At 52.9% G+C, this 27450-nt stretch overlaps 2 protein-coding genes and 1 long non-coding RNA gene across 3 annotated transcripts in view; 2 read left to right on the top strand and 1 right to left on the bottom strand.

Moving 5' to 3' along the window:
• The window catches only part of LOC137477674 (maestro heat-like repeat-containing protein family member 6), a gene marked incomplete at its 3' end in the record, with an annotated part of 155675 nt that overhangs the window by 60926 nt on the left and 67299 nt on the right, over positions 1–27450 (bottom strand). The window lies entirely within an intron of this gene.
• LOC137477538 (maestro heat-like repeat-containing protein family member 6) overlaps positions 8610–27450 on the top strand; it is a 37871-nt gene continuing 19030 nt past the window's right edge. The window contains exons 1-5 of the mRNA XM_068196761.1: positions 8610–8938; positions 9053–9385; positions 9571–9719; positions 9977–10124; positions 10332–10522. Of these exons, the coding sequence (XP_068052862.1) occupies positions 8630–8938; positions 9053–9385; positions 9571–9719; positions 9977–10124; positions 10332–10522 (1130 nt within the window). The 5' untranslated portion in view covers positions 8610–8629. The remainder of the gene's footprint in view (positions 8939–9052; positions 9386–9570; positions 9720–9976; positions 10125–10331; positions 10523–27450) is intronic.
• LOC137477658 (uncharacterized) lies at positions 12432–13878 on the top strand. The gene is made up of 2 exons (XR_011001134.1): positions 12432–13154; positions 13459–13878. It is a non-coding gene; the product is annotated as an uncharacterized lncRNA (long non-coding RNA).

The raw sequence follows: 27450 nt of genomic DNA, 5'->3' as shown, positions 1-27450 counted from the left end.
ACATGGAAGAAGGGAACGCCCACCCGAGGGGGAACAGGGGGAGGGGTGGCAACCCGATGCCTGGAGTGGGAGGTGCCCACACCCACAGGGAAACAGGAGGGGGTGGGGTCAAAGGTGGGGATACAGGGAACAAAGGAGACAAAGGGATTATGGGAAGAAGAAACCTCTCCACGTGGCTGCCCTCCATCTTGGGAAAACAGAGGCCCCAGCCACGTGGCTGCGGTTTCCTCAGGGGGACAAAGAAAGGGATTCAGGGGAGCAGAGCAGCGCGGGGTAGCGCCAGAACTAGGATTTCTAACTGGGAAAAAGGGATTGGAAAAGGGGTTTGGGGTTAGTTCCTCAGCAGAGTAGCTAATTCCACCAAGGCGGGGGTGCCGGGATGGCTCGGGGGAGCCAGGAGCACGGTCCACGTCTGTGGAGCTGCCCTGCGCCTCAGAGCGGCGGAGTACTCCCCTCTGCCTACCCGGTTTAGGGGAAAAAGGGGTAGGAGAGGATGGGGAAATGGATTTGGGGGAAACAAGAGTTTTGCCCGATGGCTCTTTCCTTTCTTTGGCCGCTTCTCGCGCAGACCCTGCTTTTACAACCTCCGAGATCAGCAAATGGAGCTTTGGGAAACAATCTTTCACAGAGGGATCCCTGTCCATTCCCTCTGCTAACCTGGCTCCTACTTGCTCCCAGAACTCTGTTCTGTGAGCATCCTCCGCGGTTACACGTGGAAAGGAAAAGCAGAGCCATCGTACAAACTGCTTGACTGAATTTTTGGGGTAGGGATGTTTTACTGATAAAATCCCCTTAATTTGGGTATAGAATTCCCTTTGTTGGGTAGATAGCGTGGTCCCCATGCTATTTCTACCCACAGCCTCACCCCTGGTGCAGAAAAGGCAAAAGAAAAAAAGCAAAAAAATGCGAAAGACCCCGGCGGCCCGCCGCACACGCTGCGCGCTGCGTGATCCGTACCCCCGGAAACGCGGCAGAGCCCACCCACGTGAAGTATCAGCCGGGTACCCCCCGTGGCTAATCACTCACCAAACCGGAATCTTCGCAAATAAAAGCTGCTACCAGGGTCTTCTTTCCCGGGAAGTGTCCATTCTTCGGCTTTCCGTAGCCATAAATGGTTGCGCTCCCAGTCCCACGCGGGAAAACAGAGCGTGTTTACCTGTGGGTGGCGGAGACGTCACTGACTTACTTCGGGGGGGCACTTGCTCCCATTTTCAGTCCGGCACGGAGCACTTTTCCATCGTGGACCGCGACCCTGGGGTGGCGGCGGCAGTTTTCCGCGCGGATCGCGCTCGCTCGTCTCGGCAGCAGCGCTCGCTGGTCGGCGGCGCGGCTTCGCGGCGGCGGCGCTCTCTCTGCGCGGCTCCCGGGTGCTCTGTGGTGACTCTCTGCCTGCTCCGCGGCTTTGCGCTGGCCGTGGCCCTGACGTTGGGCGTCACTCGCGGCTGCTCTTTACTTTGTCTGCCCCGATCAGCTCCCGAATGCCCGGCTTGGGCGTCTCTGCTTTTCGTCGGGGCCGGGGCTCGCCGCAGTTTCCGGGCGCTTTTGCTGTCGCGCTCCGGGGTGGGCTGTTGACCGCGCTTTGCCGTCAGCGCGAGGGAAGAAACAAAGAGGCAGGGAATTCGTCCAAATCCGTCCGCGTGGCGGCTGGATGCTTTATTGGCTGCGAGAGCTGCGATGGAAAGGCTGCAGCCGATCCCAGCTTCGCACGGACGCAAATGGCCTCGAGCATGCCGAGGAGTGGGGTGATATAGGGAAGGGACAGGGCGGACGGGGAGCCCTCCCGCCCAGTGGGTACAAACATTGTCGCGATGATGACGTGTACTACAGCGACCAATGGGAACACGGCAGGGGCGGACACAAGACTTTGGGGTGAGTGGGACCACGAGAACGGGAAGACGGGCACGGAAACCACAGGAGTAGGGGAAAACCCGGGGGATGCACGAGGGTACAAAGAACTGGAAAACTAACAAAGAAAAAAACCTATTATGTGAACCCAAACCTGGGATGCAACAGTGCGTGGCTTGAACGGTAAGCCTTTTAAACTTTTTGGGGCTCCAGGGATATAGGGTGTCAAAGAAAAAGGCTCAGGTGGTAAAACAGAAGGTGATCTACCTGGGGTATGAAATCAGTGCTGGACAACGGACTTTGGGGAAAGAACGCATAGAATCAATATGTCAAACCCCAAAACCTCAGACGATAAAGGAACTGAGAACATTCCTGGGTATGACAGGATGGTGCAGACTATGGATATACAACTACGGATTGCTCGTGAAACCTCTGTATTCACTCATTGCAAATGGAAGCAGAGACCTTCAGTGGACAAAAGAAACCACACAGGCCTTTGGTCAGCTGAAAAAGGCCCTCATGTCAGCTCCAGCTCTAGGACTTCCAGACGTGAGTAAACCATTCTTTCTCTTCTCTCATGAGAAACAGGGAATTGCCCTGGGAATACTGGCACAGGACCTGGGCCCATACAGAAGGGCAGTTGCTTACCTTTCTAAACAGCTAGATGCAGCAGCAAAAGGATGGCCAGGTTGCCTCAGAGCAGTGGCCGCAGTTGTACTGAACATTCAGGAAGCCCGTAAGTTCACCCTGGGCCAGAAGATGACTGTGCTAGTGTCTCATACAGTATCCTCAGTCCTAGAAACCAAGGGTGGCCACTGGCTCTCCCCACAACGATTTCTGAAATACCAAGCTATCATGGTAGAACAAGATGATGTTGAGATAGTGGTAACTAACATTGTCAACCCAGCTTCCTTTCTCAGTAGGAACCAAGGAGAACCAATTCATCACGATTGCCTGGAGACCATCGAAGCCACTTATTCCAGCCGCTCAGACCTGAAGGACACCCCTCTGGATGATGCGGAAACCTGGTTCACTGATGGAAGCAGCTACGTCATCAATGGAAAGCGACATGCTGGGTATGCAGTTACCACATCAAGGGATCGAATCGAATCAGGACCATTACCAGCAGGTACCTCCGCACAGAAGGCAGAAATAATTGCCCTGACTCGGGCATTAGAGTTATCAAAGGGAAAAAGAATAAACATTTATACAGATTCAAGATATGCATTTGGAGTGGTGCATGCCCATGGGGCTATCTGGAGAGAAAGAGGACTATTAAACTCACAGGGAAAGAACATTAAACATGCGCAAGAGATACTACAACTATTGGAAGCAGTCCAACTGCCTGAAAAGGTGGCAATCATGCACATTAAAGCACATCAAAAAGGAAACTCAGAATTGGAGGAGGGAAATGAGCTGGCGGACAGAGAGGCAAAAGAAGCAGCAAAAGGTGAGGTAACAGTGGAGGGACCCTTAATTCCTGATGGCCAAATCTCCCTAGAAGGTAAGGCAGTGTATGATAAGAAGGACAGAAAGCTAATTGAAGATGAAAAGGGAACGTATAACCAAGAGGGATGGGCTGTTACAGCAGAAAAGAAACTAGTTATCCCCTCCCATTTATTATGGGCATTAGTAAAAGAGGAACATCAGAAAACACACTGGGGAATTGATGCCCTGCATAACTACTTGACTGGAAAAATCATTGCTAGGAACTTATATGCCACTGTCACTCAGGTAGCCAGGCAGTGTGAACTTTGCCTCCAGACTAACCCTAAGAATACCCCTAAACCAAAACTTGGCCAAATTGGAAAGGGCCATGGACCTGGTCAGCAGTGGCAAATTGATTTTTCAGAATTGCCAAGAAAAGGGGGGTATCGATATTTGTTGGTACTAACAGATACCTTTTCAGGATGGCCAGAGGCTTTCCCCACCAGGACTGCAAAAGCTCGGGAGGTAACAAAGGTGCCGTTACAAGAAATAATACCACGCTTTGGAGTTCCAGCCACAATATCCTCAGACAGGGGACCTCATTTTATTTCTAAAATAGTACAACAGGTCAGTCAGCTTCTGGGCATAGATTGGGAACTTCACACACCATATCGCCCCCAGTCAAGTGGCCAAGTTGAAAAAATGAATCATTTGATTAAGCAACAAATTGTGAGACTAGGGCAAGAAGTTAATTTGCCTTGGCCCCAGTCTCTCCCACTAGCATTGTTGCGACTCCGAACTAAGCCCAGAACCAAAACAAAGCTGAGTCCCTTTGAAATGCTCTATGGGAGACCATATGGTGTACAGAAAGGAATATCCACCCAAACTGGGGAAGAAAGGCTGGCTGTTTACATGGTGGCCTTAGGTAAGCAGCTCAGAGAAATTGAAAAACACGTGGCTGGAACTCAGAGCAGAGGGCTAGATGGACCAGTGCATGACATACAGCCTGGGGATTATGTGTATGTCAAGTCTCTTACAGAAAAGACCTTGGAGCCGCAGTGGGAAGGACCGTTCCAAGTGCTCCTCACCACTTTCACTGCGATTAAGATCCAAGAGCAGAACACCTGGATTCACCACTCTCGAGTAAAGAAAGCTCCTGAGGCCCCTTGGAAAGTAACATCGGGTGATAATGAACTGAAACTAAAACTCACTCGAACAAAATGAGTATATTGTGGTCGGGGGTGTTTAGCAATTTAGGTTGCAAAAGTCTAATCGGGAGAATTGTTTTGTTAGCAACCCTAATCACAATCCTAGAACTAAAACCCACCTCTAGCCAGAGTAATGCTGAATGGCCTTGGTCCCAAGCCTTTACTTGTTACACTGGATCCATGGGAAAATACTCTGACATAAAAAGTCTGAATCTATCAACTGCAGTCATGCACAGAAACCAAGCATACGAAAGACAAGAGTGGCAGAGACAAAGAATATGGTCACTTCAAGGAACCATAGGAGAAGAAATTAGGATAGGGTGTCGGATGATCAATGGAACCGATCATAGGAGAGCAACCCAAATTAGTGTTTTAACATCTCCCACGGACGGAAACTGGGAGGTTTGTAGTCGTTCAAGTGAAATAGACTGTTGGTGTAACTTTACATTAATACAGACTGTTGAGGTAGTTTGTCTCTGGGCCCAGGATACCATTGGGCTCTCCTTCAAGTTTAAAATAAATGCCACAACTAAGCCCATGACCCCAGCCCAAACCCAAATCACACCTCTTGGGCCTGGACCTGAAATTTACAAAATCGGCCCATATGTAATAAGAAATACAGGCCAACAGCAGTTATTGTTTAACCCAGAATGGTCTCTTAAGCGTGTTGAATTACTAATGCAAACTAACATCTCTGAAATTCAACCAGCCTGCTCTCCCTTTTTAAAAACGTCCTTTGAGGGTTGGATGACCTGGCTGCAGAAACAAGCATATACTGGAAGCAGAATGCGAAGAGATCTGACTGGAATATTAGGGACAGGGCTGGGAGTCCTAAACGGAACTGATTCTGAAATATTAATGAACAAATTAGCCACTGCAACAAGTGATTTAACTAAATTAAAACAACCTCTACAGTCATCTTTGTTAGCATTGGGAACCAGTCAGTGGCAGGTCTCGAGAATACTGCCAAGGCTGAAAAAGGCAGAGGACCAAGACCATGGGTCAATCATAGATGCACTTGCTGTGGTTCAGGATAATGTGTCTCTGGCCCTTAGCTGTATACAGGCACAATTATGGTTGCAATCAACAGCTGCCTCAATTATAAGGGAAGGAAGCGAAGGAGCCTTTGCAATTGAGATTCGAAAGGCCGTGTGGGACAGTGCTATGGATTTTGAGAAGAAATTTCAGTCTTGGTGGACTTTGGTAAACTTTACCTATGACTCGACTGACAACGTAGTTACTGCCTTTGTGCTCACCATACGCAATGCCACAGTTTATGTTATTCATCCCATTATAGCACTGGGACTGAATCATGAGCAGTCAGTGCTCTACCCTTCAGAGCACAGGGCATGGGCACGGAGAGTGGGTGAAAAATGGCAAACTGTGAATCTAGAATCTTGCGTTACCCGGGAACAACAGGGGTTCATTTGTGAGAGTAACACAATCGATGCTCAAGATATATGTCTTGATACTGAACAAGGTGTTTGTCACTTTGAGATTCATCCGGATACGAATCAAAGGACTGTACTTGTATATATTGGTCAAGGTTGTGTATGTTTGAGAACTGCGTGTACTTTTATAGAAATAGATAAGGGTAATGTAACTTTGCTCAGTAAGAATTATCTTAACTTTTGTATTTGTAACTTTGTTAGGATTTCAGGGTGTGACTTTCTGTATTTGGCACCAGTTGTGTCTCATCAGCTAATTCATGCCAACAATAAGATGTACCACAGGTTGTCACCCACGCCTATTGGAATGAACCTCACTTTAATTAGACAATTAATCAAACATCAGGACCTTGTCAAAATTCTAGAGAATATTCAAAAAACTGGGGAGAAAACCTTAATTACTGTCCATCATGACATAAAAGAAATAAACAGGGTTCTGCAAAGAGTGAAACAGGATGCAAGTCACAGTTGGTGGGATTCACTTTTTGGATGGTCGCCCACTGCAACTGGAATCCTAAATACATTATGTCACCCCATTATTGTTTTACTAATATTAGTATCCCAGATACATAGTAAAGCATTGGGAGACACATATCGTAGAGATTGGAGCTTGTACTAAGTAAAAGAATTTACTATTTTGCTGAAAAGGGGGGACTGAAACATGGGGTTAGAACTAGAAGATATTAATTAGAAGGTATTGAATAGTAATAGGCATATAAAATAATGGATATTGCTTAGGGCCACATCCTTATGTTACGTGAGAATATACCGTATCCTGGCCTATGGGAAAGGAAGAGACTACGTGCAGAGCAGCAAGGAGAGACCTGATAAGGAGAAGGAATGTATATGGAAAACAGGATACAGGGTGTAAAGACAACTGAAAATGGGGCCCCTTATGTTCTGGGAACAGATGGATCCTGACCCCGGGCTTGGACCGTGGCCAAGGAATCAATGGGCATGTGCAAAGCAGTGGGGTCGAAAAGTCAGCCTGAAGAAGACCATTCTTACTTCATCCCTTTTACGACCCCCGAAGCCTGGGACGACCACCAGAGACAGCTGCACAGGCACAGAGGACCGACAAGCAGATTAGCAAACAGAGCGGAGAGGGAGGGGAGCCAGGAAATGGCCCATGGGGAAACTTAATGCATATGTAACACTCCAGGGATAAAAGAACACGTGTGTAAGCAAGGGGCACGCATGTATTTGGGGAAATGTCCCACATGCGTCCGGCCGAATAAACATACCTACTTTAAAACTCACTCTGTCTCTGAGTTTTAGAGTCTGGCTCCGCGTGTCAGGATGAGCCAGGATCCATAGGCCTGGCAGCCTGAGCTTGCTGCCAGGGAAGGCCTCGGAGCAGATCCTCCGGAGTGCCATCCCACGGCACATGCAGGGAACCAGGGGGTCTGCTGGATGGTGGGAAAGCTTTGAGGAGGGACGGGGACAGCTGGGGGTCCTGGCGGGCTGTTGAGGGCTTCTCTGCGGGTATTTGCGGGGGGTTGGTGTTGGGGAGCGTGTGGAGGAAGGAGTTGTCTGGAAGGTGAGAGGTCTAGGCTGGAATTTGAATCAACTTGAAGGCAGCATCTGTGATTTGGCACAGCTTTGCTTATGGAGGGCAGAAGGAATATCTGTGACTTTTCCTCTTTGTGGTCCTGATTCTCCTGCAGGGAACAAGATGGGAGAGCTGTACCTTATTGGCCACTTACTGGGGGAGGATGAGCCCTTTTTCCATCTACTCATTTGTTTGGGCTACTTTTGTAAGACTGAGTGGACTTTCAATCCTTGAGAGCTTTTACTCCTTAAGAGAATGACGATATTATCATCCCTTCATTGAAAACCATTTGCACACCAAAGAATGGTCTTCTTTTTGCCTCTGTATAGTGCTATGTTTCCAAGGAGACTTTCAGTGGAATGTGTTACGGCAAATGAGTTGCTGCTTTTAGATGGGAACAAACTTCCAAATCATTCACATTCTCCAGCAATCTCTATTAATTTGAGAAGTTTGCAAATTTTGGAACTACTCCAGTGGCCCAATGAGAAGTAAAGCCTTCCTGAATTGAGGATTCTTAAATGGCCTGATCCCGCAGAGCAGGGCAGGGTTTGCTGATGGTTTGAGCTGCTCCTAAAGATCCTGTTGGGCTGTCTCAGACACCTGGGGCCAGGGATTCCTTCCAACCGTGGCCACTTAGGGTGGGCTGGGGGCGGCCCCAGGGCGGGTGGCAACAGTGTGTGCAAGGGCCCTTTGTGACACGCTGCAGCACAGTCACCATGGCATGGAACGGGACAGGGTGTCCAGGGGCCCTCCCTTTGTGACACGTGGTGTCATAGGAGCTGGCGGTGACAAGAGCACGCCACAGTGCTCGGAGCAGGCGACGGGACAGGACAGGACAGAGCGGTGTCGTGAGGAGCCCCCGCACAGCGCGCTCGTTCGTGTCTGACCCGGAGCTTTTCCGAGGCGTTATTCCTACAGGTGACCTCGTGGCAGGACGTCGGGACTTGGCAGCCCGTGGCCTTCCCGAGGCTTTTCTTTTGCAGGTGCCCGCAAGGCCAGACTGAGGGAATTGGCGACCACAATCCTTACGAGGAGTCTCCTGTCATTGTGGCAGGAGCCCTCAAGACCAGAGTGCAGGACTTGCTGTCCTGCAGACTTCCTGAGGTTTCTCTGTCTCAGGTGAGTGGCAGAGCTGAGCCACAGGGCTGATGGCTGCAGCCAGCTTGACCCCATCCCATCCCATCCCATCCCATCCCATCCCATCCCATCCCATCCCCTGGGGACATGCCCATGGACAGGATGGAAGAGCGGCCGGGCAGACACCCCGCAGTGGCCGTGCTCCATCCCCTGGGGCATCCCGGGACTGTCCCTGCCTGGGGAGCAAAGGGCTGGGCTGTGTTCTCCGGCCTCTCCCGCAGCCCCTCAGCTCTGGCTGCGCTCGCTCTTTGCCAGGTGCAGCCCTGGACCGGACACAAGAGCAGGAACCCGCCCGTGGCCGCTTCCGCAGAAGCCTGAAGGTACCAGCAGCCATCCCCACCTGGGCTGGGCCTGCTGTCACTGCTCAGCCGAGCACCACGCTTGGAGCACTCCATGGAACATTCCGGGCTTCCCTGTCCTTTGTTCTCCTGCAGATGTTCCGGAAGTTCCTGCGCATTCGGCGTAGAAAGACCGGCAGCACAGCAGCTGAGGGCCCAGCCAAGCCTGACTCGGGGCTGACCGAGCTCCAGGCTGAGCCTGATGTCAGCCCGGATTCGGCTGAGCGCTCAGAAGACTCTGACGCCTCAGCGACTGAAACCTGGGCAAAGGCTCTTCACTCGTCAAAGACTGAGGATGTGGCCATCACAAACAGCAACAATGAAGAGACTCAGGGCATCACAAATACTGACACCACGCCCGCTCCCACTATGATTCATGCTCCCACTATGGATTTTTTCGAGGAGAGTGCTGTTCTTTCTCAGCAGCAGGTAAGCAGCCTGGGGCCAGGCCTGGAGGACTTCCCAGGATTGTGTGTCCCCTCAAGCCATGGTAACCAGGCCCACTCAGCCTTTGAGGCCAGCACAGTGTGGCAGGAAGTTAACCACTTCTTGGGGGCAGCATGGGAAGTTTCTCCCTTGGACAGTGCTCCAAGTCTTCCCCATGCCTCCTCCAGGTGCCAGGCATTGTAAGGAACATCCACCAGAGTCTCGTCTCCCACGTCTCTGTGGATGCCAGGCTGCAAATTGACCTTGTGAGGCTGGCTGAAGAACACCCTGCTGACGTGGTGCTGACCCTCCTGCGCTGTGCCCCAACGTGTGACAGGTACAGGGCCCACGAGCCTGGAGAGCTCAGGGCTCAGCAGCCTTTAGGGCCCGTGGCCCTGCACAGCCTGTCCCATGGGGGCTGCCAGACAGGCAGAGAGGCCCAGGACCCTCGGGCCCCTCTGTTTCCTGAGCCTGCTGCCAGTGCTCCTTCCCTGCCCTTCAGGGCTCCAGGGCTCTGTCACCTGGGCCCCCACAGCTGCACAGGGCATGGTGCTGTGACTGACATGGCCCTGACACAGAGCTCTGATCCCACAGAGCTGCTGCAGTGCTGTGGAGAGCCATAGGCTCATCGGGACCAGCAGTGGAGAAAGTGCTGCCAACACTGCTCCGTGTGATGGAGGACTGGCCTCTGACCAGAATGTACACCTCTGATGGGGACAACGAGGATGTTTTTGCCCTGGCTGTGAGTTTCTGGAACTGGCCTTTGCTCACCCACAGGTCGCCTCTCCAGCAGCTCTCCATCCTCTCCACGCCTCAGGCGCTGGGCTGAAACCGGGGCCAGGGGCAGGCTCAGGGGCCACCAGGCCCGCTGCTCCCCTGCGTCTGCCCTTGGGCCCTGCCCCATGGACACCTCGGCACTGAGCCCTGCCTTGGGCTGCTTCTCTTGCAGGCAACTCTGGTGATCTGGGTGATTGTCCAGGTGCCTGAGTGCCACGAGGCGATGATCCCTTATTCCTCCCACCTGTTTGTGGCTCTGCTCTTCCATGTTGTCATCACCACACAGCAGACGCCACCAGAGGAAGTTGATAACTTCTGGAGAGCATGCCAGGAGGAACACCGCCTTCCCAGCAAGCCCAACAGGTCCCAGTCCTCTTGTCCTTCCCGTGCCCTTGTGGCCAGCGCCAGTGCTCCCAGTGTGACCTGGGCTTTTCTCTGCACACAGGTTTGCAGTGCGGGTCATGAAGGCTCTGCTCTACCAACTGCGCTGTGACCGTGTGGTGGAGGCTATGAAGCACAAGCGTGGCTGGGACATGCTGCTGTGTGCTGACACCCAGCACTACGCCGTGGGTCTGTTAGCCAGGTGAGACCCCCTTCTCCCCACTGCCCCCAGCATTTGTGCCCTGTGCCCCTGTGGTCCTGGGCCAGAGGGCCTTGTCACCAAGGGACAGCCAAGGAGACTGGAAAAAGCGGGGAGAGGAGGGTGTCCAGAAGGAGCTGCCCTAAAAAGCACCTACATCCCCTCCAGAGATGCTGGGGAAAAACCAGACCTCTGTGAGTCAGTCCTGGGAGGGGTTTGGCCCCCCCACCTCAGGGCCTTGGTGGCTTTTTCCCCCTTCCAGGGAGATGTGCAAAATCTTGGTCCCCTTCTGTTCCCGCATTGCATTCCACCTGCTCCAGCCACTCAGCAGAGAGGCGCCACACTGGGATCTTCCCTTCCTGGCATTCCTTGTGGAGGTGAGCCTGTTGGCCAGCGCTGCCTCACTGAGCTGCCTCCCAGCTCTCTGCCCTCTCGTAGCCACAGCTGCCAGGACGGTGCCCACGCCCTGTGCTGCTGCCTGGGCCCAGCCCTGTGCGGTTCTGGGCTCCTGCCGGCCGGGTCCCCTGTCACTGCCCTGTGCCTTTCAGGTCCTAAAGTTCTTGGATTTGACTAAATCTGGTGTCAGCATCCTGAAGATCATGTCAAGGCACCTGCAGAGCGAGTGCAGGGAGCGGCGTCGCCTGGCGCTCAGAGGCCTCGTGGTGCTCAGCAAGGATCCCTCGATGGTGAGAAGGGGGCAGCGGCTGAAGCTGCGCTGGGCAAAGCAGCCCCTTGGGCTGGCAGCACTTCAGGACCTGAGGCAGCTGCTGCCAGCTCTCCTGCCTCACCTGCCCCAGTGCTTTGGGACAGGCCTTTGGCCTGCGGGCCCTGCAGCAGCAGGGTGGGGCTGCAGAGCCAGTGCGGTGTTGGCCGTGCAGCCGTCCATGGCTTTCCAGCACAGCCTTGTGTTCCACACAGGCCAGAAGGATGTGCAGTGTATCTCAAAGCCTTCTGGAGTTGCTGGGAGATTCAGATGGAGACGTGGTCAGCATGAGCCTCCGTGTGTTCAGGAATGTGCTCCAGCACAAAGACATCCTGGTATCCAGCACCACTGCCCCAAAGCTGGCTGAGGCGCTCCTGCTGCTCTTTGACCGTGTAAGGCTCTGTGTCCCCATCTGCAGGCCATGACTGCTCCCCAGAAACTTTGCCCACGTGAACCTGGAGTAATTGGTCTTAAGGCTTCACCCTCTTCCTTTCCTCCAGGACAACAGCTATGTGCAGGTGCTCTCCCTTGAGCTTTTCTTCAGGGTGATGGACCTGGTAGTGGATGAGGGAAAAAAGCCCCTTGAGAAGATTTTGAGCCAAAGCCTGCTCCCACTCTTTTTCTACTGCCATGATGAGAATCAGCGCATTGCAAAGGTGAGGTTTTGCGTGTTGCTGGTGGATCCCTGCGAGGGGGCTCGGCTGCCTCCTGCCCTGGCGCCTGGCGGGCTGCAGCCTCCTCCAGGTCTTGGCACAGGAACACGGGTCCTGTGCCCTGGGCTGTGGGGCCATCTCTTGGTCTCTGCTGCTCTCCAGGCCTCTCAGGAAACACTGCTTCGTGTGGCCGAGTTCCTGAAGAGAAGGAAGCTCAAGCAGCTGGTGAAGAAGGAGCAGCTGTGGAAGTTTGCAGAGCGCCTGGTAAGGACAGCCTGGAAGCCCCAGGCTCAGCCTGGAGAAGCCCCCTGAGCGCGGTGCTGGGTGTGTGGGCTGGCAGCTGTGCCCCTGCCCGGTGCTGCACCCAGAGGCCACGCGGGCTCTTCTCCAGGCTCCCGTGGGCCCCAGCCGGGTGCCGATGGAGCCCCGGCCCAGCGGGGCTGCGGGGCGGCCCCGCGGCTCCCCGGGCAGCAGCCGGCCCTCTGCCGCCTCCAGAGCCCGGCGCCAGCGGCTGCTGGCCGGGCCTCGGGGCTGTGCGGGCAGGGGAGGCCGGGGCAGGGCGCAGGGAGCGCCTGGCCCAGGGGCCGAGCCCGCGCCAACCCTTCCCTCCTGCCGCTCTCTCCAGCTGGAAGAGGACAGGAGCCGAGCGGCCGAGCACCTGCGCCGGGCCCTGCCCTACCTGCAGAGCCCACAGGAGCCCCTGCGAGAGGCGGCCGTCAGGTTCATGGGTGAGCCACGAGCCCGGGCTCCCTCCCTGCCCCGCCGCAGCTCGGCCCCAGCCGTGGCTGCTGCCCCGGCAGCGCCGTCCGGGCCCGGTGCCGTGGAGCCCCGCCTGGCCTCGGCGCTGCTGCCGCCCTCCGGCAGCCGTGCCCTGGGGCGGCAGCGTGCGGCAAGGGCCCGGGCTGAGCCCTGCCGGGCCACCAGGGCGTGTGGCCACAGGGCTGGCAGCGCCGCTGGCAGGGAGCTGTGCCGCTGGGGCCGTGACAGCCTCTGTGTTCACAGGCATGGCCGGGGTGCTTCTGATGGGGCAGCAGGAAGAGCTCCACGCCCTCAGTCAGGGTGAGTGAGGGCAGCGGGCTGACAGCGGGGACTGGCGGGAGAGGTGCAATGCCTGGGCAGGGTGCTGCAATCCCTGTCCCGGCTGGGGTGGGCTTTGCTCCTTGTGTGGATAACAGGTGGCGTGGGCAGAGCACAGAGAGATTTCAGGGTCTCGGAGGGGCGGACTCATGGCAGGCTGATCCTGTTGACACCCCCTTTTCTTGTGGCTACGGCAAGAGCTGGGTGTGATGGACCTCGCAGGAAGGTCTCCTAGGATTCCTATAGATCCTGGCTCTAACTGGGGCTCTGCTCCTCTCTCTTCCAGCCCTTCAAGCCCTGAGGAGAGATGACAGCCCTTCCCAGACAAACATGGAATTTCAACATCTATTCAATGAAAGAGCTGCAGAACTGGCTCAGAAGAACCAGTGTCTGCATCAGGCCTCCAAATGCCATGGAAGATGAGACTACCTTGAGACCAGAAGAGACCAGCTGGAGCTCTAGGCACAGCGGATGATTGGAACGCCTGACCCTGTGGGAAACTTGCAGGGCTCCAGCCCTCTCCCTGCTTATAGATAGCTTCTTCCCTCCAGCCCTCAGACATTGCCCATCCCCTCTTTTTCCCTCCACTCTCCCTCCCTGTTGACACCTCTTTCCCTCCAGCCCATAGATCCTGCCGATCCCATTTTTTCCCTCCCACCTCAGCCCTTGGTTTCATCTTCCATTAATAAACAGTTTGGCTTCTTCACTTTGCCTCCAACTCTGTGGAGATGAAGCGACGCAAATCCCGAGCCCTGGGGCACACAGGCCCCTGCTGCCATCCTCTTCCATGCCATGGTTTGTGCACACACACAGAGGAACGAGGGCAGATCAGGCTGGAAAGGTGCCTGTGCTGAAATTCCACAACACTGTGGAGTTACAGATCTTGCTGAGCACCTTGGAGCCCCTAGAACTTTGGAAGAGCCAGCCTGAGTATGCTCTGAACCCAGCTGTGAGGGATTCCATGGCAAGCATCCACAGAGGGCAAAGGAGCTTGGAATGCTGGAGGTTTTCAAGAATAGCTTCCTGAAAGCACAGCAGTGCTCCATCCCTGCACAGGATGAGGAAGAGGGCAGAACCAGCGACCATCCGGGCTTAACAGGGAGCTTTGGGTGTGCCTGAGGGCAAATGAAGCAGCAGCGCGGTGCCCGAGACTCGGACGCGCGACCGTGCCAGTGCCTGGAGCGCTGTCAGGCAGTGCCGGGATCCTGGGTGTGGTTCTGGTCCCCACAAGTGAGGAATGGCAGCCCCAGGCTCAGAGCCAGTCAGAAAGCCAACCAAGTGAGCCCACAGGGAGGGCACCCTTCCAGTTTCTCTGGGCCATGGCCGCAAAACAGCCCCTGCTGCTTCTTCCTCTGCCTGTGTTTGGGGTGTGCTGGTGGCAGAGGCAGCCAGGTTGGGCTCTGCCTTCCAAAGCCTGTTGGGAGCAGGCATGAAAAGCACTGCGTGCTGGAAGGTGCTGGCAAGAGCGTCCTGTGGGAACAGGGCTCTGGGCTCTGGCCGGGACCAGCCTGGTTTTGGTGCCGTGAGTGCAGGCAGGAGTTGAGGCAGCTGAAGAGGCAGCGGGCAGCTCATGTTTGTAGAGGGCCTGAGGCTGCACGTCTGAGCCTCCACCTGGAAACGCACTTGGGGGAATACGAGCTAGAGTTGGAGTGCCTGTCCTGAAAGGACCTGAAGTCTTTCAGCCTTGCCAGCATTTCTTGAGGGTGTGTTGGTGTTCCCCAGAAAAGCTGCACGTTTGGGGAAACGCCTTTGGAGGAAAGGGGCTTGCTTCTCAAGGAAAGTGCTTCCCAGGGAGCTCCCAGTGAGGTAGGTGCGAGTATCCCCCTTTGGCTCTCTGTGCTCCTTTCAGTCCTTGAAGGCCAATTGCACTTGGCAGAGGGGTAGGAAGAAGGCTGTGAAGAGCAGGTTTGGCATCCACCTGGACCTGCCGAGACCAAGCCAAGCACCTGCAGCAGGATGTGTTACCCCCCTTTGGACAGAGGTGCGAGCAGAACCGTCTCTGTCCCGCTGTGAGCCCCAAAGCTCTCTGTGGGAGCTGTGAATGAAAAGGCCTTTACACACACCCTTTTCACATCTTCCCTGTCTGCTGTTGTCCCAGATCAAAAAAAGCAAGATGTATTCTATTTGCCATCTGTATGGCAGTTGTCTTGTGTGAAGTGGGCAGTTGTTCCTTATCTCTTCCACAATCAATCCTCCCTCTGGAAAGACATCTGCTGATAGTGGGCCACTGCAAGACTGAAAAGAACTGTAACATGCCATTGTGAGATGCTCCGCCCAGAGGGAGGAGCCAAGCATCCCTACCTGCATGTATGGTCTTGAACTTCTGGCCCAGGAGCACAGCTATTTCTGCGCTGGATTTTCCCAGAGGAACAGCTGCCTCTTCCACTGCCTCTTCAGAGGAAGACTGCACCCTTTTCCACAAGATCACTTCTCCAACAGAACCACACCTGACACTCCGGGAGGACTGCAGCCACAATTCCAATTGGACTGCTACCAACACCCTGTCCACCAGGGTGTCAGGTTGTATTCTGACTCTGTCAGTGTTGTTTTAGTTCACTGCATTGTTTATTTTATCTGTTATTTTCTTCCCTAATAAAGAACTTGTATTCTTGCTCCCGTATTTTTGCCTGGGAGCCCCCCTTAATTTCAAACTTGGAACAATTCAGAGGGAAGAGGTCTACATTTTTCCATTTCAGGGGAGGTTGCTGCCTTCCTTAGCAGACACCTGTCTTTCCAAACCAAGACAGCTGGGTTTCAGCTCTTGGCAATATGCATTTGCCTCCTGCTTGGTGGGAGCTGCTGTGGCCCAGGGCCAGCACAGAGCTGGGCTGGGTGGGCCAGGCAGCGTGGAGAGTCTTGGCTGATCTTGGTGCGTGCCTGGCCTCAGAAAGGCTTGGAAGGTTTGCCTCCCAAAGTGTCCTGCTCATTGGCTCTCCCTGTGCATCTTGGAGAGCACAAGGTGGGCATTTCTGGCAGCTGGGCATCAGCAGGCCTTACAATGGAGGCGTGTTGTGGAGCGAGCCCAGCTGAGGTACCCTGAGAGGAGCCCAGTGCTCCTTGCTCCTCTCTGCTGACACGGGAGCATCTGTCTGCTTTCGGGATGGCCCTGGCTGCGTGAGGGGTGCTACGTGGACACGAGACAGCCGGTCCTGTCCCGCTGGGTCCCAGCAGTGCCTCGCAGCAGTCCTGCATCCACGTCAGGATGCTGGCCAAGAGAGGCCCTGGAAGCTGAGGCAGCTGATTTTAAGCTTTTGCAGATACACACAGGGGATGGCCAACAGTGTTCCCTCAGGGTACAGCAGTCCTGAGGGGCCTCCCCAGAGCTGCCTGATGCCGCCCACTCCCTGTGGCACCAGTTGCTTTCCTGTGGAATGTTCTACCTGCCCCAAGAGCACAGAGGGAGCTGGAAAAAGAGCTTGCCAGGCTGCTCTCAATCCTTTACCAGCAGCCCTGGCTGAGTGGAGAAGTCCGAGCTGAGCGCAGACGTGCCAGTGGTACAGCCGTGCACAGGAAGGCTTGGTGGGAAGGATTGAAACATGGGGTTAGAACTAGAAGATATTAATTAGAAGGTATTGAATAGTAATAGGCATATAAAATAATGGATATTGCTTAGGGCCACATCCTTATGTTACGTGAGAATATACCGTATCCTGGCCTATGGGAAAGGAAGAGACTACGCACAGAGCAGCAAGGAGAGACCTGATAAGGAGAAGGAATGTATATGGAAAACAGGATACAGGGTGTAAAGACAACTGAAAATGGGGCCCCTTATGTTCTGGGAACAGATGGATCCTGACCCCGGGCTTGGACCGTGGCCAAGGAATCAATGGGCATGTGCAAAGCAGTGGGGTCGAAAAGTCAGCCTGAAGAAGACCATTCTTACTTCATCCCTTTTACGACCCCCGAAGCCTGGGACGACCACCAGAGACAGCTGCACAGGCACAGAGGACCGACAAGCAGATTCGCAAACAGAGCGGAGAGGGAGGGGAGCCAGGAAATGGCCCATGGGGAAACTTAATGCATATGTAACACTCCAGGGATAAAAGAACACGTGTGTAAGCAAGGGGCACGCATGTATTTGGGGAAATGTCCCACATGCGTCCGGCCGAATAAACATACCTACTTTAAAACTCACTCTGTCTCTGAGTTTTAGAGTCTGGCTCCGCGTGTCAATTGGTGACCACGAAGGGACTTCTCTGCCAGCCGTGGGACCGGCTCGGGGGCGGACTTCCTAAGGCGCGCCCCAGGATATCTCTGGAGGAACTCCGCTTCTCGTGTCGCTTACTGCGGGGGCAGAGAACGACCTCCTAACCAGCGGAGAAACGGTATGTATCTTTTGAAAAAGGGGGGGCCCCATAGTGACCGCTGGTAAGCCGATCAGAGACGTCTGACCGCACAGAGCATGGTCTTGGTTTGGTTTGGACTTGCAAGTAACCGGTAGCTGAAAGGGCAGCTATCGGTTAGGGCCGCTGACTGACGGAAAGGCAGCGGGGGAGGATTCACTGAATCCTTGGTGTACGGTTGCTGTCTGGGTGTGTGATATGTGTGTGTGAGTTTTGTCCGTCTAGGTGTATGTGAGTTTTATCTGTTATGTGTGTGAATTTTGCACTGATGTGTGAGTTTTAAAGGTTTTGTGTGAAGTAACTCGTGTTTATGTGTGTGAATTTTGCACTGATGTGTGTGTGAGCTTTGTTGCTGTCTGGGCGTATGTGTGAGTTTTAAAGGTTTTGTGTGAAGTAACTCGTGTTTGGGAAACTGTGGCATATTTCTGATGCTTGTGTCAAAAGTTATAATTGTGGCAACTTTGTGTGGACTCTTTGAACTCCTTGCGTTGTTTTTGGATATTGCATTTTGTTTGAAGCACTATTGGTGCTGTTTTGATGCTTTTGCTGTGAGTATTGCTTTGTTTAATGCTGTCTAAGGCTTTGTTGTGAGTATTTTGTGTAAAGTATTTTGTTGTGAGGCCTGCTCTGATAAATGTTGTTCCCAGCTACTGCTATTTGTTTGATGTTTTTGCTGTGAGTACTGTTTTTAGGGTTTGTTTAGTGTACTTTACTAGCCGTGGCAGGACAGCTGGAGGGGATCCTTTTCCCCCAGTGGTTTTGGATTTGAACCTCAGGACCCTCTGTTTTGACAAGGGCAATATCTAGAGTGGGAGCTGGTTGAGTGCAGGACCTGCAGGGAGTGGTGGTATTGCCCGTCATGTATGACACACAGTTACTGTGCTCAGTATAAGCTGCAGAGTCAGGAGAATCCAGAGCTAGAAATTTTAAAGGGTGTTTTGTTTTTTTAGGATCTATTTAATTCCAGAGATCTGGAGCTAGGAGAAAGGGATTAGGAAAAGACTGTGTAAGAGTGTGAGAAAGATCTGGATAAAAGCCATAAGATAAGAAAATAATGGGATTGGGAGAGAGCAGAGAAATTCCCAAGGCAAGCCCTCTGGGCTGCATTTTAGCTAACTGGAAGAAGATTGCAGGCTCGGGGGGTGTCGAGTCCAAACGCACCCTGGTAAAATACTGTAGCCAGTGGTGGCCTTTGTATCGTCTGGAAAACGGAGCCAGATGGCCCCCGACTGGGAGCCTCGATTATGATACCTTATTGGAACTAATGCTATTTCTTAGACGTGAGGGTAAGTGGACTGAAGTTTCATATGCAGATATGTTTTTCTCCCTCCAAAATCACCCTGAATGGCAGAGGGATTGTGGGATCAGGGCCCCTTCTGACCCCCTGGTATTAGCCCTAGAAAGGGAAGGCAAAGCTAATAGGAAGCAGCCGAAACGATGCTGTAGCACCTGCTCAATAAACCAGCGTTGCACACATCGTGATAAGGTCTATCAAGCAGAAACACAAAAGCAGGAGTTGTTGGATTTATTTGTGTCACCCCCTGAGGAGCAAAGGGGACTAAGGGGAGGAACAGGTTCAGCCCCCTTGGAGGAGAGACAGGCTGGACCGTCTGCTCCCCCACCCACCTCTGAGTTACAGACTATATCGTATCCACCATTGCCTGAGAGTGATAGTGATGAGAGTGCAGGCAGTCCCATAGCATCTCGGACTAGAAAACAAACAAAGGAAATCATACAAGCCCCTTTAAGGGAAGCAATAGGACCTGAGAAGAAAAGGGTGTTGATAAAAGTCCCCTTCTCTACAATTGATTTAGAAGGTTGGGAAAGAGTTGCCAAAAACTATAGAAGTGACCCAATAGGAACAGCTAAAAGGTTAAGATACATGATTAAGCGGCATAACCCAGACTGGTCAGATATTCAGTTATTGTGGGATGCATTGACAGACACAGAAAGACAGCTAGTTTTAAAAGCAGCAGGAGACTTGGCAGAAGGCTTTTGCAAAGCAAAAGAAGTGGAGGTTAAGAACTTCTTTCCCCTCCAAGACCCAAAATGGGACCCAAATGATGAGGAGCAAATAAAAAAGTTACGTCACTACCAAGAATGGATAGCAAAGGGGGTGGAGCGGGCCATCCCCAAGACTATAAATTGGTCAGCTTTATATGCAATTAAACAGAACCCCTCTGAAAGTCCTTCTGAGTTTTTGGATCGCTTGAGAGACACAATGCATCGTTATACATCATTAGATCCTGAATCAGAGGTAGGGACACAGCAGCTAGCAAGTTTATTTTTAGGGCAATCTAGTCAAGATATCAGGAGGAAACTTCAGAGACTCCAGGGGGGAGAGGAAAGGAAGTTGGAGGTCTTGCTAGAAGAAGCATGGAGGGTTTTCAGCAATCGAGAAGAAGGATATAGGCAAGGAATGAGAAAATTAATGGCTGTAATAAAAGAAGAAAATAAAGGAGGGCAGAGACAAAGACCACCTAGGCAAGGACCACCCCGGTTGGGTAAAAATCAGTGTGCAAATTGCAAAAGACTTGGACACTGGAAAAACGAGTGCCCTGAACGAAAAGGAAAGGGGAAAGGGAACCGGGGAAGGGAGGTGGTGGTTGCTCACACAGAAAGTAATTGAAGGGGACCGGAGGACCTTACCCCAGGAGATCCGCTGGTTATAAAAATGAAACTGGGGGAGGAAGGGAAAGAGGTGGAATTCATGGTGGATACAGGAGCAACATTTTCAGTTTTAAACAAAGCTCTGGTGCCAGTAGGGAATGATTATGTCAGGGTCAGGGGAGCAACTGGCCAACCTGAGATAGCATATTTTTGCAAGCCACTCAAATACAAATATGGAAAACAGTGGGGCATCCATAAATTCTTATACATGCCCAATTCCCCAGAATCTCTCCTAGGGAGAGACTTATTGGAGAAACTGGAGGCAACTATTTCATTTAAAAATGGGGAAGTTATTCTGGAGGCGAATGAACAAAAATATGTAGAAGTGCTGAGCTTAATACTGACAACCATTAAGGCTAAAGAAGAGATTAGTGAAGAGATTCTGAATCAAGTCTTCCCGGGAGTATGGGCCTCCAATGTACCAGGGAGGGCAAAAAATGCACCACCAATACAAATTAGGCTCAAGGAAGGAAAACAACCAGTTAGAATTAAGCAGTATCCCTTGAGGAGAGAAGATAGAGAAGGAATTAGCCCGATAATTGAAAATTTCGTACAGCAGGGGTTATTGAAAGAATGCCAGTCCGATTTTAACACTCCTATCCTGCCTGTCCGCAAACCTGATGGGACATACCGAATCATGCAGGATCTACGGACTGTTAACAAGATCACTGAGGATCTCTACCCTGTGGTAGCCAACCCCTACACTTTGTTGACATCTTTAACACCAGAACTAACTTGGTTCACTGTTTTAGATTTGAAGGATGCTTTCTTTTGCCTCCCTCTCCATGAAACCAGCCAGAAATTTTTTGCATTTGAATGGCAAAATCCCAAAAGTGGACGCAAAACTCAGCTCACATGGACAGTTTTACCACAAGGCTTCAAAAACTCGCCCACCCTATTTGGAGAACAACTCGCTAAGGATTTGGAATCCTGGGAAGCCCCACCAGGAGAAGGCAAAATGTTGCAGTATGTAGATGACATCCTCATAGCCACCCCCACAGAAGAAGGGTGCGTCGCGGCTGCTCTTTACTTTGTCTGCCCCGATCAGCTCCCGAATGCCCGGCTTGGGCGTCTCTGCTTTTCGTCGGGGCCGGGGCTCGCCGCAGTTTCCGGGCGCTTTTGCTGTCGCGCTCCAGGGTGGGCTGTTGACCGCGCTTTGCCGTCGGCGCGAGGGAAGAAACAAAGAGGCAGGGAATTCGTCCAAATCCGTCCGCGTGGCGGCTGGATGCTTTATTGGCTGTGAGAGCTGCGATGGAAAGGCTGCAGCCGATCCCAGCTTCGCACGGACGCAAATGGCCTCGAGCATGCCGAGGAGTGGGGTGATATAGGGAAGGGACAGGGCGGACGGGGAGCCCTCCCGCCCAGTGGGTACAGACATCGCGGTGATGACGTGTACTACAGCGACCAATGGGAACACGGCAGGGGCGGACACGAGACTTTGGGGTGAGTGGGACCACGAGAACGGGAAGACGGGCACGGAAACCACAGGAGTAGGGGAAAACCCGGGGGATGCACGAGGGTACAAAGAACTGGAAAACTAACAAAGAAAAAAACCTATTATGTGAACCCAAACCTGGGATGCAACAATTCCCCGCTTTAAATAATATAAAAAAGACAGTTGTTTCTGTTGGGATTCTTGCACAGTGGCCTCTTCTCTTAGCTTCTTCTGCTGCTGTGACCGCTTTGTAGATGGAAAGGGCTTGGGGATGGTACTGGAGCTGATTTTTCCCTGGGTGTTTGGGGATAGGGGAACTGGGACAACAACCTTATTATAAACACGACTTGGAGACATACATGGTCTGAGGTAGATGTGGGAAAAGTGCTTTTTAGGGAGATGTTGAGTCTCTCCCTTTTCTGCGGCGCCTGCGATTGGATGCAACCCCTTGGTTGGTGGGATCATTGGTTGCATCTACTGGCACTGTATCACTCCGACTCACTGACTGTCCTGGTGTGTAAGGTTTGACATGCCTCCTGGGGATCCACTTGACTCCTGAGGGCGTGGATACGCAGGCATATCCCCGTCCCCAAGTCAAGAGTGGGAATGGACCCTGGATTTCTTTAGAGTCTGGATCCCTCACTAATACTGGAGGCCTCTCCTCTGGCTGGAGCTCCTGATGTTGTTTGAAATGTCTCAGGGCTGGCGGTTCTTGCCTGTCAAAAGAGCAGTTTAGGAAATTGATAGTAAACAAGGCCTTGCAGAGTCTCTCGTGCGGTGACAGCACTCGCACATCTCCCCGCTGTTTCCGGAGGACTTGTTTCAGCGTCTGGTGAGTCCTCTCTATTATGGCCTGGCCGGTGGGGGAGTGAGGAATCCCGGTATTATGCTGGACCCCCCATTCCTGCAGGAAGTTACTGAGCACCCTGGAAGTATATGCTGGACCATTATCAGTTTTTATTGTGGCTGGGACCCCTAAAGTAGCAAAGGCGTGTATGAGGTGTTTTTTCACGTCTGTGGCTCTTTCTCCTATGTGGGCTGAGGCGAAAACTGCTCCCGAGAAGGTGTCCACGGTTACATGGACATCCTTGAGTTTCCCAAATTCGGGGACTTTGGTGATGTCCATCTGCCATACCTCACAACTGCGGAGACCTCTGGGATTCACACCTGCTCCCAGTGTTGGTAGAGCTGCCTCCTGACAGTTGGGGCATGAGGCCACAATTTCCCTGGCTTGGTCACGCCGCAGATGGAACTGGCGTACCAGACCTGGGGCATTTTGATGGAACTGCTGATGGCTGAGCCTGGCCTGCTCGACTATGTTTGGCTGGCCTCCCATCTGTACTGGGGCTGCCAAGGCGTCTGCTCTGCGGTTCCCTTCGGCAATAAAGCCTGGGAGATCTGTGTGTGACCTCACATGTACCACATAAAAGGGATGCTCACGGTTAGAAACCAGGTGTACTAATTCTGTGAGCAACCTGAAGATGACTTGATTTGGGACCTCTTTTACAATTGCATGTTCAGCTCTAGACACTGCTCCTGCCACATATGCCGAATCTGTGACTAGATTAAAAGGTTGATCGAATTTTTTTAAAGCCCTCACGACAGCATCCAACTCAGCTACTTGCGGGGAACCTTCCACTACTTTAACGTCTGATTCCCACAACTGAGTCACTGGGTCTTTCCAAGTCACTACTGACTTGTGGGACTTCCCTGACCCATCTGTGAACACTGTCAGTGCTTTGAGTGGCTTTTTACTTTGCAATTCTCTCGGCAACAATTTGAATTCTGTATTGAACCGATGATGGCCAGGATGCCCAATTTGAATTTGGCTTGAGAAGCTGTCTAGAGCAAACTGCAAATTTTCATTTTGTCTGAGAAGGTGTTCAAAGGTCTCCTTGGTCATTTTCCCCGTGGATGTTTTGATGGGGAGGTGGATACATGTGAAGTCACAACCCGCTAGTACTTGCAGACGAGCCCTGGCCCGTATTATGAGCTGCGCCATCAGCTCTTGTGGCTTGGTGATACTTTTGGACTGTCTGTGGCCAAGGAACACCCACTCAATTATCAAGAGAGGGTCCTGTTGGCCCTTGTCCCACTGGAATATTATACCGTATAAATGGGGTAACTCACCTAAGATGATGAAGCGGAAAGGCAGCCCTGGTTGACAGCGATGGGCTTGCCTACTTGCGATGGTGGTTTGGACCTTCTCGAGTGCGGCTCTGGCCTCCCGGGTCAGGACTCTTGGGGAACTTAAACCCTCATCCCCCTCCCTTTCTGCTAACAAGTCAAAAAGAGGGGATAGTTCTCTCTTGGTGAGTCCCAGCCGTGGCCTGATCCAATTTAGTGATCCACACAAGCGCTGGATGTCATTCAGCGTCTTGGGGTTGTTACTTATCTGAATTTGTTGAGGCCTAATCGTTCGGTTATTAATTTCTAGGCCCAGGTACTTCCAGGGTGGCAGCAACTGTACCTTCTCTTTTTGTAGTTCGAATCCGGCCACCGACAAGGCCCTAACAGTGTCCTCCAGAGCTGCTTGTAGGACCTCGCTGTCAGGGGCACAAATCAGCACGTCATCCATGTAACGATAGAAAATACAGGATGTCCACTTGGCACGCATTGGGGACAGAACCCTGGCGACATACCACTGGCATATAGTGGGGGAACATTTTAGCCCCTGAGGTAGTACTGTCCAGTGGTAGCGCTTCATAGGGGCTTCCCTGTTGATGGAGGGTACAGAGAAGGCAAAACGGGGAGCATCATCCGGATGGAGCGGGATTTGAAAGAAGCAATCTTTAATGTCAATTACGGCTAAATTATAATTTTGGGGTAGCATAGATGGAGATGGCATACCCGGTTGGAGAGAGCCCAGATTTTCTATGGCTTCATTAATTTTCCTTAGGTCATGGAGGAGTCGCCACCTGTCCTTCTCTGGTTTTTTAATTACAAACACCGGAGAGTTCCAGGGGCTGTTAGTTTCGACCATATGTCCCTTTGCCAATTCCTCCTCCACTAGTTTTGTGAGCGCCTGTAGTTTTTGTTTACTCAGCGGCCACTGCTCCACCCAGACAGGCTTATCTGTGAGCCATGTTAATTTCTGTGTGGGGCGCTCCTCAGTGGCCGCACCTAAAAATGTTGGGGGGCCGGAAATTCCAATTTGGCTCCCCACTGGGACATGGCGTCTCTCCCCCATAGAGTAAATTTACAATCGATCACGAACAGACGTACTGAGGCTAGCAGTCCGTTCGGACCCTTAATTTGGATAATATTTTTTGATTGCTTTGCTGGCTGGGGCCCGCCTAGTCCTAAGACTGGCGTGGCCACACTTTGCAGCTCCCAGTGTGACGGCCACTTATGTGGTGGGATGACCGTCACGTCTGCCCCTGTGTCCAACATCCCCTGAAGGTATGCAGAATGCCCCTCGCACTTGAGTTTACACCATACGAGGGGTTTTTCCTCTCCCAACTTCCCAGCATAAAAGACTGAGAGTTCCAGGTCATTACACAGAGCACGAGGAATAGGAATTGCCTGTGCAATAACCTGGCCCTTAGGCAGGAAGAGGGGGGGATGGACACAGCGTGCCACGAGATAGAAGAGCCTCGGATTAAGGGTGGAAATTACCGGAGGAACTTCTATCTCCAGTGGGGTGCTTTTTGTGTCTCCGACCACGAGGTACCTGCAGTTCAGAAGGTCCTCCTTCCTCCTGGTTTCACAGCGGCAGATGTGTGATAGAAACTCTGCATCTGCTATGAAGAAATGCCAGTCCTGGGAACGAAAGTGGACAGAATTGGTGAGTCGGAGCCGATAAGGCTCCCCGATGTCAGTAGTTGAGAGGCAGCCGCTTACAGATGGGACTAGATGGTGTATCGCGGCTCCTCTCGCGGCACCACGACTTGCCTCATTTTTATCAGCACGCGAGGCAAGTGCGCGTTCCTTTCCTAGTTTTTTGGGATTGTGGGGCTCCCATCCCTCCTCCCTCCTCCCGCAGCCCTGGGTGGTATAGTCCTTAGAAGTGGGCAGCGATCCTGAAAATGTCCCTCCTGATGGCAGTGGAAGCACCGGCGTGTGGATGGAAGTCGCTTCGGAGCTGAGTTCCTTGGAGGAGCAACAGCAGATGCGACCAGCTTGTCTTTAGGTCTCTTTGGGGCCTCGTCCTCTATCAGGTGTGATTTCAGGGTGCACTCCTCGATGATCTGGTCGAGGGTCGGCGCTGGTGAGGCCGGCAGCGACAAGATGATTCTTTTGCACATGGTGTTGGCGTTCATGTGCACCACTTCTAGGACTAGCCCGTCTCGGTGTTCAGGTCTCTCCACCCGTCTCTCGACTGCTGCCCGGACCCGGTCTACGAAATCTACAAAAGGCTCTGCGACACCTTGTTTAATCGCTGTATAGGGAACCATTGGGTCCTTGGTGGGCATGCCCAGGAACGCACGCTCTGCTGCACCCCTGGACATGTCCAGCACGGCCGTTGGAATTCCCCGAGCTTGAAGTTGCCCTTCACTCCATTCTCCTTCACCCACAAGATGGTCCAAAGTGATCGGTTCTTCCGCGAAATCCAGGCTGTAAGGCCCTTCTAGGATTTCGGGAAGCAGGTCTGCTGCCAGTTTCTTCCACCTCCTCTCCCACAGGCTGTATTCTGATGGGAGAAGCAGGCAGCTAAACAGACACTTAAGGTCTGCTGGCACTACGGTTCTAGATGTTAAAGTCGCTTTTAAAATGCCTTTAAAAAAGGGGCTTTTTTGTCCAAAATCACGTGATGTTTTGCAGACCTCTTTTATGGATTCATAGGGAAGGGGTGTCCATGTAGGGTTTTCCCCTCCCCTGGCATAGGAGGCTGGAGTGCGGAGCGACTGCTCGACTTCATAGACTGGGCACCGTCCCCTCCCCTCTCCCCTACTCCCCCCTCCCCCCCTGGGTATCCGAGGAGCGGGAGGACGTGGGGGCGCGGTACGTGGGACAGGGCAGGGAGAATCTTCTCCCTGGGACAGCGGGGCGGAGGTGACAGAGCCCTCCCTGTTGGGGGAGGGTGGGGCTGATGTTGCGGCAGGCAGGACATGGAAGAAGGGAACGCCCACCCGAGGGGGAACAGGGGGAGGGGTGGCAACCCGATGCCTGGAGTGGGAGGTGCCCACACCCACAGGGAAACAGGAGGGGGTGGGGTCAAAGGTGGGGATACAGGGAACAAAGGAGACAAAGGGATTATGGGAAGAAGAAACCTCTCCACGTGGCCGCCCTCCATCTTGGGAAAACAGAGGCCCCAGCCACGTGGCTGCGGCTTCCTCAGGGGGACAAAGAAAGGGATTCAGGGGAGCAGAGCAGCGCGGGGGTAGCGCCAGAACTAAGATTTCTAACTGGGAAAAAGGGATTGGAAAAGGGGTTTGGGGTTAGTTCCTCAGCAGAGTAGCTAATTCCACCAAGGCGGGGGTGCCGGGATGGCTCGGGGGAGCCAGGAGCACGGTCCACGTCTGTGGAGCTGCCCTGCGCCTCAGAGCGGCGGAGTACTCCCCTCTGCCTACCCGGTTTAGGGGAAAAAGGGGTAGGAGAGGATGGGGAAATGGATTCGGGGGAAACAAGAGTTTTGCCCGATGGCTCTTTCCTTTCTTTGGCCGCTTCTCGCGCAGACCCTGCTTTTACAACCTCCGAGATCAGCAAATGGAGCTTTGGGAAACAATCTTTCACAGAGGGATCCCTGTCCATTCCCTCTGCTAACCTGGCTCCTACTTGCTCCCAGAACTCTGTTCTGTGAGCATCCTCCGCGGTTACACGTGGAAAGGAAAAGCAGAGCCATCGTACAAACTGCTTGACTGAATTTTTGGGGTAGGGATGTTTTACT

Source organism: Anomalospiza imberbis, chromosome 7 (assembly GCF_031753505.1).
Source record: "Anomalospiza imberbis isolate Cuckoo-Finch-1a 21T00152 chromosome 7, ASM3175350v1, whole genome shotgun sequence".
Taxonomy (NCBI): domain Eukaryota; kingdom Metazoa; phylum Chordata; class Aves; order Passeriformes; family Viduidae; genus Anomalospiza; species Anomalospiza imberbis.
The sequence above is the reverse complement of the archived record's forward strand: the minus strand, read 5'-3'. Positions and strand labels throughout refer to the sequence as shown.